General features: G+C 33.7%; 2 protein-coding genes across 2 annotated transcripts; both read right to left on the bottom strand.

The window, feature by feature from the left end:
* Positions 1–397: 397 nt before the first annotated feature.
* Positions 398–3,821, bottom strand: LOC110796617 (uncharacterized). The gene is made up of 3 exons (XM_022001688.2): positions 3,708–3,821; positions 2,248–2,955; positions 398–1,060 (listed from the first exon to the last, which is right to left on the bottom strand). The coding sequence occupies exons 2-3, from the start codon at positions 2,914–2,916 to the stop codon at positions 758–760; spliced, it is 972 nt and encodes a 323-aa protein (XP_021857380.1). The 5' UTR covers positions 2,917–2,955; positions 3,708–3,821; the 3' UTR covers positions 398–757.
* Positions 3,822–6,749: 2,928 nt separating this feature from the next.
* On the bottom strand, positions 6,750–10,445 carry LOC110796612 (uncharacterized). The gene is made up of 4 exons (XM_022001676.2): positions 10,307–10,445; positions 9,859–10,011; positions 8,868–9,575; positions 6,750–7,293 (listed from the first exon to the last, which is right to left on the bottom strand). The coding sequence occupies exons 3-4, from the start codon at positions 9,534–9,536 to the stop codon at positions 7,009–7,011; spliced, it is 954 nt and encodes a 317-aa protein (XP_021857368.1). The 5' UTR covers positions 9,537–9,575; positions 9,859–10,011; positions 10,307–10,445; the 3' UTR covers positions 6,750–7,008.
* Between the last annotated feature and the right edge of the window lie 10,767 nt (positions 10,446–21,212).

Here is a 21,212-nt window from a genome sequence, read left to right as displayed (position 1 = left end):
TGTTTATACGAAGAAAATGCTAAGTGTAAAAATAGGGGAAGATTCGTCAACCAAACTGTTGTTTTCCTCAAATCGGGCTGTTGTTTTTCCTACAAAAGGACAAACATAAACTAGCTCGGGGGGTTCCCGAGAAAACCCTCTCCGACGCTCAAGTCAGTTCTTGTAGAGAGAGAAAGTAGTGAGAGAGTCCGTTTTCTCTATTTATAGTAATACCTGAGTAATGATTAGGTGGGTCATATTTATAGTAATACCGGAGGTCATTATTAGTAAATATATATGAGCAATTGTAGGGGTATGAAATCATGGTTCTGCAGGAGGCTGAGATATGGACCCCGAAATTAAGGTCTGAGCCCATCAAGGTTTTTTTTAAAGGGTATTTGAGTAATTTCCCTTGGTAGAGATATTTTGGTAATTTTAGGTAAAAGTGGGACCCACAGGGGGGCGAACAATCATCATACATCGTCGACATCCAAATCATCTCCACGGTGCCCCTAGTAACTACCCACGCCCCCACCCTACACAAGTAATTAACACAACAAAACATCAATTACGAATCCAAACTTGAAATTAAAACGTTCGACATACATGAAGGTACATAGCCAATTATGTCATGAAAATAAAGGATACAAACAAACATTTACGTAAACTAATACACTAACAACATGTGGAACATAGGTTGCCTTATTATCATCGGAGGTCACTTTCTTGGCCGTGATAGTGAAAAAGTGACATAAAAACCCAATCTTTATGCCTTGACTTAGGTTAGGCGGTCATCGGGTAACAACGGGACATCTTTGAATGCTTTATTTAGGCCGTCACCCAAACGTTCAACACCTTTCTCAATCACTTTAGCACGTAATTTAAGGTTAAACTTTACCGCATCAATCAATTTTTCAGCACCATCTTTCGCATCATCAACCAATTTTTCCAATGCATTCTCTGTCGTTTTCGCAAGATCTTTCACGTCATTTACAACTTTCTTTAAAAAATCCGGAACTTCGAACCAAGAACACATAACCGGTGATTGCACCATAGGTTTTGGTATTTCTGGTGTAGATAACTGCAAAACAACCCATGGCAACAATTAAATCATAGTGAATTAATTAATACGGAGTAGAATAACAGAGGTGTTACTCCGTACGTTAGGTGTTAAATTATGGAGAAACTACTAATCTAATATGCATGGGATGACAAATGATATACCCAAGGAATAATTTTAATTTTTCCGAGGAAATCAACTTTAAAAATGAGGATTTATCACCTCACGCATGTGACGCGTACAAATATAATAAAAGTATTTGCATTATTATATCTTAATTAATTAACCTGAAAATCTGAAATAACATGAGGCTTTATAGAATGTCTAACCATTAGCTGCTTAACGATCTATAAATTTTATAAAACTGGTAAAAAGGCTATGGCGGTGGCAATAAACCATGATAAGAAACGGGTATGACCGAGGTAGTATGGGATCGGAGGTTGTGACTCTATAAGTAGAGGGCTACTATCAGAGAGAAGGTGGTTACATAATGGGTTTTCATAGATGATAGCAAATAAAGATTGTACCACGTAAGAATTAAGGTGAAAATAAAGGGATTACAAATTTAAGGAAGGAGAATTAAGGGATTAGAAAATTTCATAAATTACAAAATTGAGGAGGGGCAATTAAGGAATTTAATGATTCAAATTTAAGATGGTTGAACATTATTTTAAATTTGCTGTAGACTTTTGGCTTTCAAATTGCAATTGTCTTTTATCATCATGTACTAAAATATAATAGATTTTATTTCATTATTTGTAATATGATATTAAATAATTAGTTTTTAGAATTATTATAATTCAGTTTTTTTAGTTAATTTAGTTAAATTGTAAACTTACTAAGGGTATTAATTATGTTCTATTCTATATAGAGATACCAAAAAATCATTTACTAAAATGACTTCAGGAGTTCCTTTATAAAATAGAGATTCGTGGACATACATCTCTATTTGTAACACAAGATAGATAACATAACCTGCACATTGTAGATTCCACTATATAATCTCAACAGGTTGTATAATAAATAATTAAAATTTTGTAGAACATGTTTTATTCTCTTCACCTTATTTTTATTGGTAATTAGACCAGATCAGAAAAATCAAAAAACACTTACATAAAACATTTCAAATAGAACAGACCTAACCATAAATTTGAAAAATCAGACCAGATCAGGTGAAAAGAACAAAGTCTTAATTATCGGGTACTCACCAGCATATTATCAATGAATTGATCCAAGACATCCATCCAAAATTGATGGTCTGATTTCAGCATTTGAAGGAGCTTGGAGAAGAGAATTTGGATCTCTTGTTTCCCTTCATTGTTAATTGGGGAATTCATGTTAACAAGAAGAAATCCCAACGTTTTGTCGTGTGCCTCAATCGCGTCCATAAACTCATCCTTAGCACCACCATTTTCCACTTGGCCGGGGGAGGACCAAACAGCTAACCAATACCAAAGGGTTAATAAGCTGATTATATTTTTGGATTTGTTATCATTTTCAACATCATACAAAGTAGTACTACTACTACACTTGCTTCTGTCTGTACTTTGCTTGATATCCTTGAGAACGTCTCGCATATGTACTACTTCTCCCATCATGGAACAAAACTCTTCAATCCATTTCTCTTTCGACATTTCGGAGAACATGGAATTGAAGGGTTTTGCAATTTTAGCAATGTCGTCGGTAAAATCTGGGTTGTTGTTGTTGATCCCATGAATGGCTGAACGTAGATGTCTCATTTGTCTGTAGATGTCAACCATTGCTTGTATCTTCTCCTCCGTTGGTGTCCCTTCGACATCTTTCTTTGCAGAAACCGCGAATATACAATGCCACAGTGACAAGATTCCGGCAGAGTTTTGTTCAACTGAGGCTGTCATATTCTATGCCGGATCTTTGTTAAGTCGGGCTTTAGGTCCCTGAAATTTTATGGATTACGTATTAGATCATCCATGGTTTGGATCCTCTGCTGTTCTAAAATAACTCTACAAGGTAGAGTTTAAGCAATATTAACCATTGAATGATAAATCAAACACTCATTTATTATCTTTCCAAAATTCCCCTATTTTTTCTCATAAATATATATTCGCCCCCTAATTTTCCATTCCCAGTAATACGAGCCATTGATTTTTAAAATGTATGGTTTAGATACAACTCTACTTGTAGAGTTTTATTAAAACTCTAGAAGATCCAGACGTCGATAAAGGTAAAGTATTAAAGTAAAAATGAATAGCGATAAAAAGGAATTTAAAGTGTTGGTTAAAAGATCTATGCGTATTTTAAAATGAGTTACACTTTGACAGACAAATGGTTTGAGTTGAATTTCATAAATTAATTGCAAGTGGAGTGGAGTAGTGATTTTATAATCCATTGCAAGAAATTGATAGTATATCAATTGTTATTTTGTGAAAAAAATATATGTTTGAATAGGTGAGGGATTATGGAAGAGAAATTTTTTTTTAATATAATATGGACTCGGACCATGAGTTAACTAAAAAGAGAAAATGAAATAGGAGAAAAGATACCATTAATAGAAAGTGTAACTCGATCATATTAAAATACGACCGATTTAAAAAAAAAGTAAAAATACAGAAAAAAAAAAAAGTAAAAATACAGAAAGAGTATGATGGAAAGAAAAGGAAAAAGCAAGAGCCAAATCTTAATTACTTACTTGGTTATAGTACTACGGAGTACGTACTAACTCTGTTTTAACAACTAACAACTCGCTAGATTTGCAAGTGTAGTTCTTGTTGTTGAGTCTTGAAAGACTATCAACCTATTTATAGATGAAGTTATAGCATAAACTAACACGAAGTAAAGTTATTTCATTCTTTATATTAAACCAAATAATACAATGGGACTAGACAGATATGTTAATTAATTGATATTACTCCGCTTATAATTGTGTCAAGAATTTTTTGAAAACCTGACATTGGAAAAATGGAAAAGATTCGATGACCCAATGGAAAAGTGTGGAAGATTAAATACCCCAATGAATTTAATTAGTTAGAATAATCCTTGACACCATTTTTAATAGAATATTAAAGCACTTATGTGATGATATTAGAGGAAATGTAAAAACATTTTAGAACACCCGACATAGATTATGTAAAGAACATTTTGTGACGGGGGGAGTACGTACTTTATTACTGTTTGTATCAAAGCAAATATTTGTGGTTAACATTGACCTTTTTACTTTTATGAGTGCATGCAATTAAGTGGGGTAAATTGTAGATTTGTAGAGACCTATTACTATATAAGGAAACTAGTTTTTATGCATGTCGTGTGTACTTGTAATAAAATTATATATTGTATAATAATACTTAATTGGTTAATTACTTTTTTTTCCTTTATATTGATATGTTTTTTTGAATAAATTCTGAATTCGCCACTGAATAGGAGTATAAAAATTAGTTCTAGTCTCGGCTTATCACATTCTTATCTTTCGTCAATATTTTAAATGATTTAACTTATCATTGCAACAATAATGAGTTCATTATGGAGCACCACTCGGCATATCGACCATATCGACCCATGATCAAGATATTCATATATGGAGCATATACATTCGTTATGAGGAAGATGCTCCACCTCTTCGCACTATCGTCCCACGATGAAGATATTAGATATACAATGATTGATAGAATGATTGCCCTGTTTTTAATACTAGATCACCGAAATGATCTAATTAATTTTCCATAATTTTAGAATCTCATGGTCTTCTATAATGTTAAATCTCATTGTCGAATGTCTTATTTTAGGCAAATTTGTTAAAAAAGACCTTTTATAATCCAAATTTAGCGAGAAAGGACCTTATATAATTTTTTTTGTAAAATCATACCTTAATGTAAATTTTTTGCGAGAAATGACCTTATATAATTTTTTTTTTGTAAAATCACACCTTAATGTAATTTTTTTTTGCGAAAGATAACCCAAAGTAAATTTCCTTTATTGACTGAGCTTTTCCGGCTATTGACTTGCACGTGAGAAGCACGTGTGGCTTTATTTTGCTAATCGCACCCAATTTTCTTCCAAAATTCTAAGCTTTAAAACCTAAAGTTGAAAAAAAAATTTGAAATAAAATCAAGTTTGAAAATTCAAGACTCTTGAAAATCAATGTCTTTAGCCAACGTAAGCCACACGTGTTGCTCACGTGCAAGTCAATGGCCGGAAAAGCTAAGTCAATGCCGAAAACTTCCCTTAGGTCCTTTCTCGCAAAAAAAATACTTTAAGGTGTGTTTTCACAAAAAAAAATATATAAGGTCCTTTCTCGCAAAATTTGTACACATTAGTATCAAATGTAGGTAATTTTGCTTCATTTTTATTTTATTTTATTCTTTTATTTCTTGTTTTTTTTTGTTCCTTTTATGAACAAGTGAAAATTATAAATCCAAGATAATATTAGGAAGACTTTTCAATGTCTACCCTCAACCTTTTATCTTTGTTGACTCATCAGAACCGTTGATTTTAATAACTTTTTATTAATAAATAAATAGGTTTTTAAAACAAAAAATATATATAGATATCCTCCCCCAGTTATCACGTTCACTCTTATTTTAGTTTTCGGTATTTTCTTATTCCTGGAGAAATTCCTGATAATCGCCTACTATCTCTGCTCATCATTCACATCTAATTCCACTTTAGGTAGGCGGAGCAATCAATTTTGAATTGAAGTTTCAGAAATTTTACCAAACCCCTTGATTATGAAGATCTCAAATCGTTAATTTCATAACAAGAACATCAATTTTGAATTGAAGTTTCAGAAATTTTGTTCATTTTTTGTCACAGAAAGAAACTTATTCTCTGGAACGTGGATGATTGGAGTATGTGGGGTATTTTTAATGCATTTATTTTTATTGAAAAAACTAATTTTAATTAAAAAATAAAAACTTTGAAGTCAGCATAATCAACGGTTCTGATGAGTCAACAAAGATAAAAGGCTGAGATTCATTTTATTATGGTGGCTACCATTTTGTTGTTGGTATTGCAAAATCTTCAGATAATATTAATACATTGCTAAAAATTGAACTACAACATAGTTATTTTTTGGTTTTAGTCCAGGTATATAAGTAGTTGTACGTGGACTTGTAGGTATCTAGATTACCTAAAAAATAACACTAATATATATACTTTCTCCGTTCCACAATAGATGTATCATTTCTCATTTGTACACTATTCATCAATCAACTCTGACAACATTTCTTTCACTGTTGTGTAAGAAAAAACATAGTCAAGTGAGATCTTGTTAAATTCGTATTAATGCAAGGATTCCAAATATCAACTTTTTATAATTTTACTTCTACGCATTTAAAGATATTAATGTTCAAATAAGCGCGTTGGATCTTAGTATATGCGCATATTACATCCGTTTCAAATTATCTTTACACATTCTGTTTTATTCCGCTTCATAATGTTCTTACATCGTGCTACACTATTTGGACATGAAACTTTACTATTTTACCCTCCTTATCCCACATCAATTTCTACTATTTTTTACTCAATTTCTTTGACTTTATTCATTTTTTCTTACACGTACCCACCCATTTTTTTACACATTTCTCTTACTTTATCCATATTTTATTATATTTATCTTTTAAAAATTATTATTCTTTTGTCTTAATATTTGTGCAAATATATAATCCCTCACGCTTTTCTATTGGGACATTAAATTTTTTCTCATTTTTCCAATATTAGAATTTTGATAAGGGTGAAAATATTATAAATAAACGTAATTTTTCTTGTTTAAATAAAAAAATAGAGAAATCTCAATGCACATTAATTATTCGCTAATAAACGTGCAAAAGACCAAACATAAAGAACAAAAAGAAACAAATAGAGTAGAATACATAGTGAATATGTTGAACGTTACTTATTTTGAAGGTCACTTTGTTGGCCGTGATAGGAAAAAGTGACCAAAAAAACAACCTATCTTTATGCCTTGCAATCTTTGTGCCATAGACTCGAGTACTCGACTAATGGAAAGAAGCGAACGACAATCCACCCTCTACTGCCGCCTCTAACAATTCAGGGTTTGAAAAAAGATATTTGATCCCTTCAACTATAATGCCCCCCAACACACTCGCTGCTACGCTCGGCCAGAAAATGGTTGTGTTTCCCCAATTGCCACCTCCTAATACGTTCCCCAACACACCTTTGTATTTCAGATGTATCGGCAGAGTCACCGGAGTTTCAAGACTAGTCGTCACCGGTGCATCAGGAGTCGTCATCAGTGTTTCAGGAGCTTCTGATTTAGATAACTGCAAACCACACATGACATTAGATTACGTACAATGTTGTTTGGTTGGCAAAAAATAAATGAAAGAGGAAAAGTGAAATTTACTAGGGATTTGGATTTTGGAATTCCTTTAGGACATGGGAAGTGGAATTCTCTTGGTAAGTAACGTAACAAGTCATTTCCAAGGAAATGTCAAGTGTAATTGATAAAGTGTAACAAAACAAAAGGTTGTTATTTAAAAAAAATTCACCAAGAAAGTAACTTTTTATGAAAATAAACTTCTTACCATAATTTAGTTCCTCTTATACCAAACAAACACTAGATGATCTACATCTAATAAAAGCAAAGTGATAAAGTTCGTAACTTACGACAAATTATTTGTGTAGCATTATTTTTTAATAATTGCATAAAATAATTAGTATTTAAATGACCCAATTATTTAATCACGTTTGCCAATGCATGATTTCAAACATTAATATCTTCAATTATGCATAAGAAAAAATTATAAAAATTTGATATTTAAAAAAAATATTTATTGAGACGAATCTAACAAGACCCCACACGACTATATTTTTACTTACGTATAAACCACAAATAGAAGTCAAATGAACTTACGTGAATAGTGTCAAAAACCCTATTGTGTCATATAAATAAGAATGGAGGAAGTATTAGATAGTAGTTATTTTTATGTTTTAGTTACCGTTTACAAGATAAATGGAAATATATATTTAGGTGTCGTTTGGTTCACATAGGAAGTAAAATTTCCCATGAAATGCAAATTCATGGGAAATGAATTCCTTAATTAAATTCATGGGAACTTCATAGAGTTGTTTGGTTAATAATGTAGGAAGTAACTTCCCATGTGAATTTCTACTTACCTAGGGGGGACTAGGTAAGCAAATTCCCCCATTTTGTGGGAAGTTAAAATTCCTAGAAAGTTCCACTTCCCCTATTTAATCAAAATAGTGTCAACCAAACAACTCACGAGGTTGTTTTTTCGGATATCAAATATGTGTGGCAACACACATATCAGCTAAAAGACAAATAGCTAAAAGACAAAAAAGGAAGTACCATTTATGTTAAAAAAGTACCATTCTGTAAAAAAAAGTACCATTCAGTTAAAAAAAGTACCATTTTTGTTTAAAAAAGTACCATTTAATTTCTTTTTTATCATTTTTCTTATTTTGTCTCTTACTATGATATGCATTTGCCCACACATATCTGATATCCGAAAATACTTCCTCAACAACTCACACACTTTGCAATTCATAGGAATTTTAACTTCCCATGTTTTTGTATGTCAACCAAACAACTCCTTACAATTACTAGCTATAATAATTTAAAATTATTTACCCCCTCTATTTTTTTTTGGACTAATTTATTTAAATGTTTTCATAATAAAAAGACATCGGAAATAAAAATAATTTGATGCTTTGCGGCCTACATGACACCCTTGTAGTACCACTAAAAGGACGACACCTATAATTATGACGCATTTTAATTATCGCAACTTGCGATCTTTATCGTCACACATAATAAAAAAAACAAAAAATAACCATATGACAAACTAAAAATATAATTTTTATGCGTACTCACCATTTTATCAGTGAATCGATTCAAGATATCCAACCAAAACAGATGATCAGATTTCAGCATTTGAAGGAGCTTAGCGAAGAGAACTTGAAGCTCTTGTTCCTCTACGGGGTGAATCGGGGAAGTATTCACCATAAGAAACCCCAACATCTTATCATTCGCCTCAATCGCCTCCACAAACTCATATTTAGCACCACCATTTTCCGGCTGATCAGGGGAGGACCAAGCAGCTAACCAATACCAAACTGTTAATAAACTGATTATATTTTTCGGTTGGCTGCCATTTTCGACACCAAATAAAGTACTACACTTGCTTATGTTTGTACTTTGTAGGCGTTCTTTGATACCCTTGAGAACATCTCGCATATTAACTATTTCTCCCATCAAAGAACGAAGCTCTTCATTCCAATTCTCTTTTGACATTTCGGAGAACACGTAGAAGGGTTTTGAGACTTCAGAGATGCTGATGAAATCTGGGTTTTCGATTCCGTGAATGGTTAAACGTAAATTCTTCATGTGTCTGTAGATGTCTATCATTGCTTGGATCTTCTCCCCCTTCAACTTCCCTTCAGGATCTGTATGTTTGTTTGAAGAAACCGCAAAGGACCATGTCAGTATGCAATGGAATACTGATAAGATTCCGGCTGAGTTTTGGTCTGCTGATGTTTCCATGATTAATCAATGGTGGGTATTTGTTGGGTCGGGCCACGCCTGAAATTTTTTCATGCTATTAGATGCATAGAAAGTTAAGCAGGGTGGTAATCCTTACACCAAAATTTAATTAATATGCACGCCATGTCTGCTTGAAATAAAAGATCACACAAAAATAGAAAGTAAAACTCGTACTTAAACCTGAACGCTTTTAAAAAAGTGTAACTCGTATTAAAATACGAGGGAATATTCAATTTGAACAACAACAAGAATTCTTACCAAGCAAAAAGCAATTGAGAAAAAAAGGAATAATTGAGAGAAAAGGAGAAAGTAAGAGCCTTACCAAATGAACCAAGTCTTGAACAACTAACAACTCACTGCTCTAGATTCACAAGAGGTATTATGATTTATGTTGATGAGTTCCACCAGTCAACCACTAGACTATCAACTTATTTATAGAATTTGGATATCTCTTTCCTCTACTCATTTCTTGACTCTGAAAAAGAGAGGCTAAAATTATCCAAATAACCTCACAAGAAAAGGAAAAAAAAATTAATAGCAACCACTTCTTAAACAAACCAATAATTAATGTATTATTTGTTAAGATCTGATCCATGAAACATTATATTTTGAATTTCACAAATTAAATAGTAAAAGAAGAGGAAACTAATCGCTTCATAAGGTTATTGTTATACTACGTATGTTTTAAGGTGAAACCTCTTTTTCTCTTGTGATATCGACTCTCTTATGATGACGAGCACAACCAATACATAGTATTTCACAACCCATACCTGTATTTCACATGGTATCAAAATAGACCTGTTTTAGATACTACGCAGTAAATTTTCTTATTTTCTTCTTTTAAGTGAGGTTGGTCATGGTTTTAAGAGATCGAAGACGTGATCAACTCTATATTTTCTTATTTTCTTCATTTAAGTGAGGTTGGTCATGTCTTATTTTCTTAATATTCTTACTTATATTTATTTTTTAACAAGGCTCATTAACGACACAGATGCTACACCACGTTCGGGGCATTAAATCCGAAAGCATTGCAACATTAATGAGTTATGGTGAGTTGAAAGATGCTTCCATCACTTTACACTTTCATCCCATGGATCATTGGATCCATGATCATGCCACTAACATAATCAAAGATTGAATATTTTAGACTGACTTGAAGCTCATTAGGCGAAACATGCTCCACGTTTCGTACTATCCTCCCACGACTGAGATATTCAAAGATTGAATTTGTTTCTTACCTTATTTTCATTACTCACCAAGTCACCGTCAGTAGTCTAAGCAAAACTATCCGGAAAAAAAAAAAAAAAATATATCGAAATCCGATCCGTTATTTGATCCGAAAAAGTGTACACCTGGTCCGATATGATTATCGATTCGAGATCTGAACTCGGGTATCGGGTTTGGTTATGGATATCATTTTACTAAAAGGGTATCTGATAACGATCCAATAAGCATATTTTAAGTTTTTCCCAATTTCAATATTTTTTCTCAATAGCTTAAAATTCTGAATGTTCATAATCCTTTATAATTTGAGTATTTATAATTTTTTTTAATAATGTAGTCAAAATCATGTGCTAATGTTGGTATTTACTGTTGAATGGTATTATAATAACCTAGTTATAAAGTATATTATCGGGTATCCGATACCCGATCTTAAAGTTTGGGTACTCGAACTTATCTGTTCGGTTCATGAATATCAAGTTTAGCCTTATTGGTTATCAGTAACCCGACCCAATAATATTATCAGTTCGGGTACCTGACCCATGCTCGCCCTTAACCGCCAGTGATTAAATATATCTAGCATTTGCTATTTCAGAATCTCATTGTCGAATATGCTATTGAAATACGGAAAACCAAATAAATAAAAGGAAAAATTGCCAGGAATATTCTCAACTATGGTCGTTCCGATTAAAATAATCCTAATGATGGATTATTTCAGAATAATCTCAATTAGGCTAGGTTCCTTCCAAAAATGATCCTACTTGACTTGGAACTGGTTTAGCAGGTGAATTTTTTTAATAGAGTTCCTTTTTTCTCCATGGTCAAGTTTTTCAATAAAAATGTTTTTTTAAAAAAAAATTGTTAATACATACTTTTACGGTAAGCATCCTGATCTGGAAAAAAAAGTGTTTTGACCTCAAAAATGAAATTCTTTTTACCAAAAAGGACTCCACCACCACCATTATGGGTCACAAATCATGAGATTCCGGTCGAAACAAGTACCATTAATAATAAATATAATATTCACCGTATTATGTTATTATTAATAAGAATAATAACAATATACATAGAATTAATATTATTAAATATTATTAATAATAGTAATATAACATGCATACGGAGTAGTATTATTAATGGGTATTATTGCATAACAGGATCATTGCTGTGTTACCTAGAGCTGTGAGTGCTAGGGGTTATAGTTGGTTTTTAGCCCTGATTACAGGGTAGTGTTTCACTGGTTTTTTTTTGTTCCAGTGGTTGTTTCTGATCAGAGGGGCCTGTCCTCTTGATCTTTGGTGGTTTTGTACTTGTTGATGCAATAATATATCTTACTTGCTTATCAAAAAAAAAAAATGGGTATTATTAATAATGCTAATAATAATAATAATAATAATAATAATAATAATAAGAATAATAAGAATAATAAGAATATTATTTAATAATACTATTAATAAAAAAAATATAGTAATAATATTAATGACCAATAAGAGTTTGACACATCAACACTTTATCCTGTTAAATAGGCTTCTTAAAGTCGTGGGATCATTTTGGGAAGGAACCTAACATAGTTGGCATTATTCGAAAATAATTAATAGTTGGGATTATTTTGAGCAGAACGACCATAGTTGGGATTATTGCCGACAACATTTCCTAAATAAAATAGTTCTTTCATGCACTACTTGTACAATAGATTTATCGTACATCAGAGTAACTTTTAACTACTTTTGATAACTTTTAACGTGGTTTGATTAACTTTTTTATATAATTTCTTTTAGATAAACGTTTTAAAATGTTACATAGTCACCTTTATACTTAATTAGTGATTTTGAAAGAATAATTTGTATTAAAACAAAAAAATCACTAAAAATAGATAACTTTTACATTATAGAATTTTGACATAATTAAATTTTACTTTGGTGTATAATATTTATTGTACACCGCCTTTATATAAGAATTTGTGATAAATTATAAACTTAATTATTCTTTATATCTATCTATCCATTTATCTACCACCTCTGTTTCATAATGATATTTATAGTTACTATTTGCGCAAATATTAAGACAAACTAGTATTGATCATATGTCATGCACGGTTTTTGTTATTTTTTAAAATTGAGTTTAATATTTCAATTCATAAAAAAAAATTGTTAATGCATGTATTTCAATTCGTATTTCAATAAGAAAATAGTAAAGATAAAAATATAAATTGGTATTTTACTTGAAATTAATACTCCCTCCGTCCCAAAATACTCGCAATGGTTTGACTGAACATGCTTGCCAATGCACAACTTTGACAATCAATATCTTCAATTATATATTATAAAAACTTATAAAATATTAATATTTTGAAAATATATATTAAGATGAAGCCAACAATATATTATATGCTAACTCTTATTTTCATATACTATAAATAAAATAGGGTCAAAGTGAATTATGTGAATAGTGCAAAAAGTCAAACCGTTGCGAGTATTTCGGGACGGAGGGAGTAGAAAAATTCAAAGATAAAGGGGCATGAAATTTAATTAATGAAGGCGAAGAGGTATGCAATTATTGGAGGTGAAAGACGTTTTTTTTTTGTTGAGGAGACATGGAATTGGAGAAGAAAGGGGCATGAACATTTAAAAAAATTGATGATGTTTTCAAGGATAGACACGTGACACTCTAAATTATTATTGCAAATTTTTCTATTATTAAATATTAGTTTAGATATAATAAAGTATGTACAAACGTTGGTGAATATAATAAAAATATAAAGTTGAGTTTTAGCTAGAATCACGAGAGATCAACGACACTTGGCATTACAAACTTTTGTGAAGTGTCATGTCTCATAGGAAAATTTTCAATTACTAACTAGGTGTTTGGTGAGTTTACCAATTACTCTCTCCATCATTATTTATTCTTCATGGTTTTGTTTTTTTGTCTGATAAAACGATTCAAAACAGGAAAAAAAGAAGAGAGGGAGGAGTACGTACCACCCTACCTAGGTTGTTAGAAGTTGTCAATTATTACCTAGGTATTATTGCCAATTGCAATCTTTTTCCATTTTACAGTCAATTAGTCACTAATAAGATCATAATTAACCTATCATCATAAGTTAATTATTTTAATTAATTAATAAAAAAAAAAATCAAAAAAAAATACAAATTTAATTAAATAAGAAAATCCCAAAAACTAATATTTTTTTTGGTAATTCTTTTTGGGGGAAATTTTTAATATTTTCGTGGGATTTTCTTATTTAATTAATTTTGAGATTTTTATTTATTAGTTAAAATAATTAAATGATTAGTGGTTAATTAAGATATCATTAGTGACTAATTGACCAAAAAAATGGGATAAGTTAGCAATTGACAACAATAGTTAAAAAAGTAGGACGTAATTAACAATTTTTAACAATCTAGGTAGTATTTGGCAACCTCACTAAACACCCAAGTAGTATTTGATATTTTTTCTTGCCTCATATGACGAAAATTAAAAAAATGTATTTTTTTACATAATCTTAAGCTACAAAACGAAAAGAACAAATTAAAACTAATTGGCATCAAGCCACAAATGGGCCCATCTGTACAATTGCTCTTGCCAAATTGTGCACTTGTACAGAGTTCATTTTATAAGAAAAAGCAAGTTTCATCTTAAAACATATGACAATATAAAAGGAGTAGTACCAGTAACCTTAGATAAAGTGATTATTTTGATCTTTCATCTTTTTATCAATATGGTACACTCGCAATGTGTATCTTGATTGATTTGGTGCTACGGGTACAAAAGGTACAAAGACAGTATACCATACAGCAAAAGGGAAAAAGAAAATCTGAAACTAAGCAACAATAGTTAGAAAAACAAACCCTGTAAGAGCCCAGTCTTTTAACAATCCGTTTAATATCCAGCCTTTAAAAGCCCAGCCCAAAGAATAACGAGCTTGGCGGCTGAGCCTTTATAAATAAATAAGCTGGAATTAGGTGTTTAATGGGCCCCCTAAACTCCGTATTAAACTATTAAAATGAAAATCATAAAGGGAGAATATTGTAAGTGACCAGAAAATACGGGATCTTGTACAAGATTTTGTGATCTGTAATCCGATTTTATCCGAGCATGAGTGATCCGAAAAGTAATGGGATAAAATTCAACCGAACACGTTTTTGATCCAATCGATTGAAAATCCTTGTATTTATAGTAATAAATGAGATTACGAAGAATTTTAAACATAGTAGCACATTATTGTTACAATTATTGGGTGTGATATGATTTTCATTTGAATTATACTCCATTTTATTATGGTTGAATTTGACTAAAATATAAACTTGTGTATGAAAAAAATTGTTGATTTTGAAGGAAATAATGCCCTTGGTCCAAGTATGCATTCTATGTTAAGTCTAATAAATGCGGTTCAGTATTAATTAACAAGTTAATAATTCAGTGAGATCAAGTGAGCTGAATGCCTAGCTAGAGGCCGCTTCAGTTCAAGTGGAATTAATGATATTAATCCACAGCTTACTCTTGACTGAACCCGTAGGGTCACACAAATAGTACGTAAACGGATCAAGTATTTAATAGCATTAAATACTCCATCTATGAATATTCGGAACCGACGGATCTTGGTTTCAGTGGGAGCTAAGATCGTCACAGGCAAGGAATGAATACTCCGGAAACGATGATATTGCCGGAAACGGAAATATGGATCGTATCGGAAATATAAATATTATCCAAGTCGTAGATGTTGCCGGAAACGGAAACATGGTACGTGTCGGAAAATATTATCGGAAATGGAAATATTGCCAGAATCGGAAATATTGCCGGAAACGGAAATATTGTCAGAATCGGAAATATTACCGGAATCGGAAAATAATTCCGGAAACGGAAATATTAAATATTTGTTCGAAACGGAAATTAATTCCGGAATCGGAAATATTAAATATTGTTCGTATCGGAAATGAATTCCGGAATCGGAAAATTTAATCGGAAGCGCATCGTACGAATAAGCATCGGACGAGGCCTGCCGGACGAGGCCCAGCACGAAGCCAGGCCATCGCCCAGCAAGCCAAGCGCGCCGCACAAACAGCCACGCCAGGCCCAGCGCAAGGCCAGGCCCAGCAGGCTGCGCGCAGCGCGCAGCGCGCACAGCGCGCGCGGGCGCTGAGTGGGCTGCTGCTCGCGCGCACGCATGGGGCCCATCGTGGCTGCCGTGCGTGTGTGTGCAAGTGTTTGTGTTCGTGCACGTTTCCTAAAACATGCAGAGTTCGGTTAATGATTAAATTCCTAATTCTATTTGATAAATTAATTAAATTAGAGTTCTTGTAGGATTCTAGGTTTAATTAATTTGTATCTGAATAGGATTTCGATTCCCTTTCCATACCGCTATAAATATGAGGCTAGGGCTCACAATTTATAACACAAGTTTTAAAAGTATTCAAAGTGAGTTTTTGAGAGAAAAATTCAGTCACACATTTGCCTATAAAGTGCCGAAAATAATAGTACCTTAAGGGCGATTCTAGTTGGTCAATCTTAAGGCGGATCCGGACGTGCTGTGGACTATCTACGGAGGGACGACACTTGGAGTCCTAAAGACTTGTTCTTGTTCGGTTCGGGCGCAGCTAGGGAAGGCACGCAACAAAGAGTATGCATCTAATCCATGCTAAATGATTATGTGTAAATAATATGTTTTCCTGGGTTTATGGTTTTTCCGCATGATTTATGAATTGTCATATGTATCATAACCTTACAGTGGTATCACGAGCCCCTTATTATTTTCATAATCTAAATTGCATGAACATGGTTAAATATTACAAATTTGCAAGAATTAAAAGGGGTGATTAATTTTCGTAATTGTTAATTAATTGCAAATTGCGTTTATTTAATTATACGTACGCAGTTTTTCGGCAGTTTCTTCGTTACTCATCCGAATTGAGTGATTTTTGTGTCAATTCCGCATGTAAAAGGCATTCTAAAATTTTGACAAAAATAGAATTTTTCTGCCGAACCCAGAATTCTCAAATTCGAAGCCTAACTATGACTTTTCGAAGGTTTTAGTTTTTCGAATGCAAAATTTCGTAAATTTAAGATGTTAAATTAAATATTTGCGATTCTTGTTGATAAATCTTGAATTTTTGATTGACCTACTGCATATGTTTAACAAGTTTGAATGCCTAGTCTTGTTAATTATGCAATCTAATTATTAATTATGATTAATTTGTTGAAAATTAGAATAATTTAGAATTAATTTGATTTTCATAATTAATTGTAATTTAATTAGAAACCTATGATTAAAAACCACCATAAAAATTGTAAATTTACGATAAATTTTAAATTTTTATGACCTAGACTTGAATCCATAACAATCGGAAATCAATTGGATAATAAATTTTCGATTTTTTCGCCCTAAAATTATGAAATTAATATTATTTATTAATTTGTCATTAATTTTAAATATAAATTTTAAATTTTTATGCGATTCGTTCATATAACTTGCACGCACGAAGCAATGGACGCTTCGTGTTACCCTTAAGGGGTGTTGTATAATGCGGGCATGCGACGACGAGCAAGGGAGCTCGTCGCCCGTGCGGCACGAATGCAATGAGCAAGGGCGTAGTGCACGAGCACAAGGCAGCAACCCTGCCTTGTGTCGTGTGCCACGACCAATGGACGAATGGGCATGGGCGTAGGGCGAGCCAAGGCAGTCGCGTGTGGGCAGCAAGCGAGCTGCGCCACAACGCGCGCTGCCTCGCACAAGAGCGCGCAGCCTCGCGCGCAGCGAGCGCAAGCTCGCGTGCCACGAGCGCTGCGCCTAGCATTGCTCGCGCGCACAGCGAGCGATGTCGCCCGCCCTGCGAGCGATGTCGCGCGCCCAGCGAGCGATGTCGCGCGCCCAGCGAGCGATGTCGCGCGCCCAGCGAGCGATGGCTCGCGCGCCCAGCGAGCGATGTCGCGCGCCCAGCGAGCGATGTCGCGCGCCCAGCGAGCGATGTCGCGCGCGCACTGCGAGCGATAGCCCGCGTGCGATGAGCGCTGGCGCGCGCAGCGAGCACCAATGCGTGCGGAGGCTTGCGATAGGGATGCAGCAGCTATGCGACGAGCGCATGGGCTGCGCGCACATGGCCAGCAATGGCTGTGTGCGTGCGGCCCATGGGCATGCAACGCGTAGGGTGTTTGCGTTACGATTAGATCGTTCTGAATGTTTAATTTGAAAATTTCAGTTCACGTAATTTTAATTAATTTTAAAATTAATAATTTAAATTATTTTCTTGGATTTTAATTTTGAATATTATAATTATAATAAATGTTATTTATTCTAATTATTTTACTAAAATTAAAATCATGAATTAATTTAAATGCGACTGAAATTAAATTAAACTTTTTGGATTCAATTATAAATTTATATGAGCTTTAAATTTTAATTAAATTTGTATGTTTCCGGTTAGACTAGAAATACATTTTTATGTTTAAAATTGGTAAAGCATATGAATTTATTGGTTTAAGTGGGAGCGCTTTTTAGTCATAAACTCTTGATTAGGTCTACAAATCATTAAGGTTAAAACAACTTGATTAGAATTAATAAGGACTGAATAATTGGTAGATTATTGGTGCCCTTGATTAATTGCTGCAAATGTTTACGTGATGCATAATGTGTTTTACTAACCAGCTATGTGGGCCATTCATGATAATGAATGGGTGAATGGTATATATTGTATATGTACTGTTTTGCAGGTTATGAAGTGACTAGTATGGCCCAAATAGGATAGAAAATATGGTCTGCGTACCATTAATTTGAATGTAATTGGTCTAAAGTACCAAAGTTATTTTTCAATTCAAATATGGTCTGCGAACCATCAAATAGTTGTAATTAGTTATAGCTTATCCTATTTGAAGAAAATGGTGCCTCCCACGGAGATTTTCAAGACGGACTTTGAAGTCAAAGCTTCAAGATGAAGTCGGGCCATACTAGATCACAAATATCTTATGCATGTTTTAAGTTATTTATTGTTTTAAATATGTCTTAAAATGCATGAGATCAAAAGCTTAATTATGTTGCATGATTAAGGATTTTAGTTCACTTAAAATCTAACCAACATAGTAAGAGCCTTAAGTTCCAAACTTAAAAATTGAGTTAAAAGGTGCCATGCCAAAATATACACTTGCTTGGATATCCTTTACATCAATCTAGTAATAGTTTTCGCTCAGCGAGGTGTTACTTATTGGTCCTAAAGGGGCAAGGTACACAAATAATTGTGAGTACATGTTAGTTTTGGTGAAACTCAACGATATAAGTAAGGAGTCCTTTTATGTCGTGGCAAATTCGATAGGTTTACCTAATAAGTTCTTAGACGTACCTATCAACCAAGAATAGTTTCTAGACTATTAGCAAAAGGCTTTTGCTTACCTAAGATGTTCTAGGATTAAGTCGACAAACTGTGCTTAGTTCTTCAATGATTTTAGGATCTTGGAATCATTTTATTCACACCTGCCGGAACACATAATTTGAATAAAATGCTTAATAAACATTGAATTATGCATGTATGCTAGAATTTAAAGTTTATTAAGAGAAACTGTGAATGGTTATTTATTTGTTTATTCTTTTCAATTGTAGTTTTTAATATGGCAAACAACAATTCATTCAACATTCGATCAATTCTCGAAAAGGAGAAGTTGAACGGGAAAAACTTCCTTGACTGGCAAAGGAACTTGCAAATAGTTCTTATGCAGGAAGAAAAGGAGTATGTCCTAGATGAGGCGATGCCCGAAGCTGCAGGCGACGGGGTCACTCAGGCAGCCCTCAATCGTTGGATTGATGCCAACAAGGATGTGAAATGTCTAATGCTCGCCACCATGAGTGCGGATCTGCAGAAAACGTTCATCAACTCAGATGCTTTCACAATCATCAGTGAGTTGAAGAACATGTTCCAAGATCTGGCTCGAGTCGAAAGATTCGAGACTCATAGGCAAATTCTTGAGACCAAGCTTAAGAAAGGCGAGCCCGTAAGTCCACATGTTCTCAAAATGATTGGACTCATTGAGAATATGAGTCGGCTGGATCAGCAATTTTCTCAGGAAATGGCTATAGACACCATCCTCCATTCTCTTCATAGCGGGTATGATCAGTTCAAACTGAACTACAGTATGAATAGTCTGGACAAAACGCTCACTGAGCTTCACGGTATGCTGAAGACCGCTGAAAAGACGCTCAAAAGTGATAAGCAGGATGTGCTTATGGTGCGTGGGGGCAAGTTCAAGAAATCTGGAAAGAAGAGGAATGCTAAGAAAGGTGGCAACAAAGCCAGCCCAACTAAGCAAACTGGCGCCAAATCTGCAAAGAGAAAGGTCAGTCAACCCACTTCTGAATCCGAATGCTTCTACTGCAAGAAGAAGGGGCATTGGAAGAGAGATTGCTTGAAGCTAAAGGAAGATCAGAAGAACGGAACAGTCGTTCCATCTTCAGGTATTTTCGTTATAGACTGTATACTTGCTAATTCAACTTCTTGGGTATTAGATACAGGTTGTGGCTCACACTTATGTTCCAATCCACAGGGACTAAGAAGAAGTAGAAAGTTAAGCAAGGGTGAAGTCGACCTACGAGTGGGAAATGGAGCACGGATTGCTGCATTAGCTGTAGGAACTTACTATTTGTCGTTGCCCTCCGGGCTAGTTTTGGAACTGGAAGAATGTTTCCATGTTCCAAGTCTTACTAAAAACATCATTTCAGTTTCTTGCTTAGATGCTAAGGGATTTTCCTTTATAATAAAAGACAATAGTTGTTCGTTTTATTTTAAAGAGATGTTTTATGGATCTGCTAGATTAGTCAATGGACTTTATTTATTAGATCACGACAAACAAGTATATAACATAAATACCAAAAAGGCCAAAAAGGATGATTCAGATCTCACCTATCTGTGGCATTGTCGATTAGGCCATATAAACTTGAAACGCTTAGAAAGACTTCAAAGAGAAGGAATTCTAGAACCATTTGACTTAGAGGATTATGGTAAATGCGAATCATGTTTACTTGGCAAAATGACAAAGCAACCTTTCTCTAAAGTTGGAGAAAGAGCAAATGAACTATTGGGTTTAATCCATACAGATGTATGTGGACCAATGAGTACAAATGCTAGAGGTGGTTTCAGCTACTTTATCACTTTCACTGATGACTTCAGTAGGTATGGTTATGTCTACCTAATGAAGCATAAGTCTGAATCCTTTGACAAATTCAAGGAATTTCAGAGTGAAGTAGAGAATCAATTAGGCAAGAAGATCAAGGCACTGCGGTCTGATAGAGGCGGTGAATATCTGAGCTATGAATTTGATGACCATCTGAAAGAATGTGGAATTCTATCAGAATTGACTCCTCCTGGAACACCACAATGGAACGGTGTGTCAGAACGGAGGAACAGAACCTTGCTAGACATGGTCAGGTCAATGATGGGTCAGGCCGAACTTCCATTAGAATTTTGGGGACATGCACTAAAT

This window comes from Spinacia oleracea, chromosome 3 (assembly GCF_020520425.1).
Source record: "Spinacia oleracea cultivar Varoflay chromosome 3, BTI_SOV_V1, whole genome shotgun sequence".
NCBI lineage: Eukaryota > Viridiplantae > Streptophyta > Magnoliopsida > Caryophyllales > Amaranthaceae > Spinacia > Spinacia oleracea.
Note: the sequence above shows the minus strand (reverse complement) of the source record. Positions and strands in the feature narration are given on the sequence as shown.

What these genes read in the sequence shown, in the direction of transcription:
- LOC110796617 (XM_022001688.2), bottom strand. Translation starts at nt 2,916, where the DNA reads ATGACAGCCTCAGTTGAACAAAACTCTGCCGGAATCTTGTCACTGTGG. An exon ending in AATTCATTGATAATATGCTG is followed by an intron (nt 1,061 to 2,247) that starts GTGAGTACCCGA and finishes GTTGTTTTGCAG; the next exon opens with TTATCTACACCAGAAATACC.
- LOC110796612 (XM_022001676.2), bottom strand. Translation starts at nt 9,536, where the DNA reads ATGGAAACATCAGCAGACCAAAACTCAGCCGGAATCTTATCAGTATTC. An exon ending in ATCGATTCACTGATAAAATG is followed by an intron (nt 7,294 to 8,867) that starts GTGAGTACGCAT and finishes TGTGGTTTGCAG; the next exon opens with TTATCTAAATCAGAAGCTCC.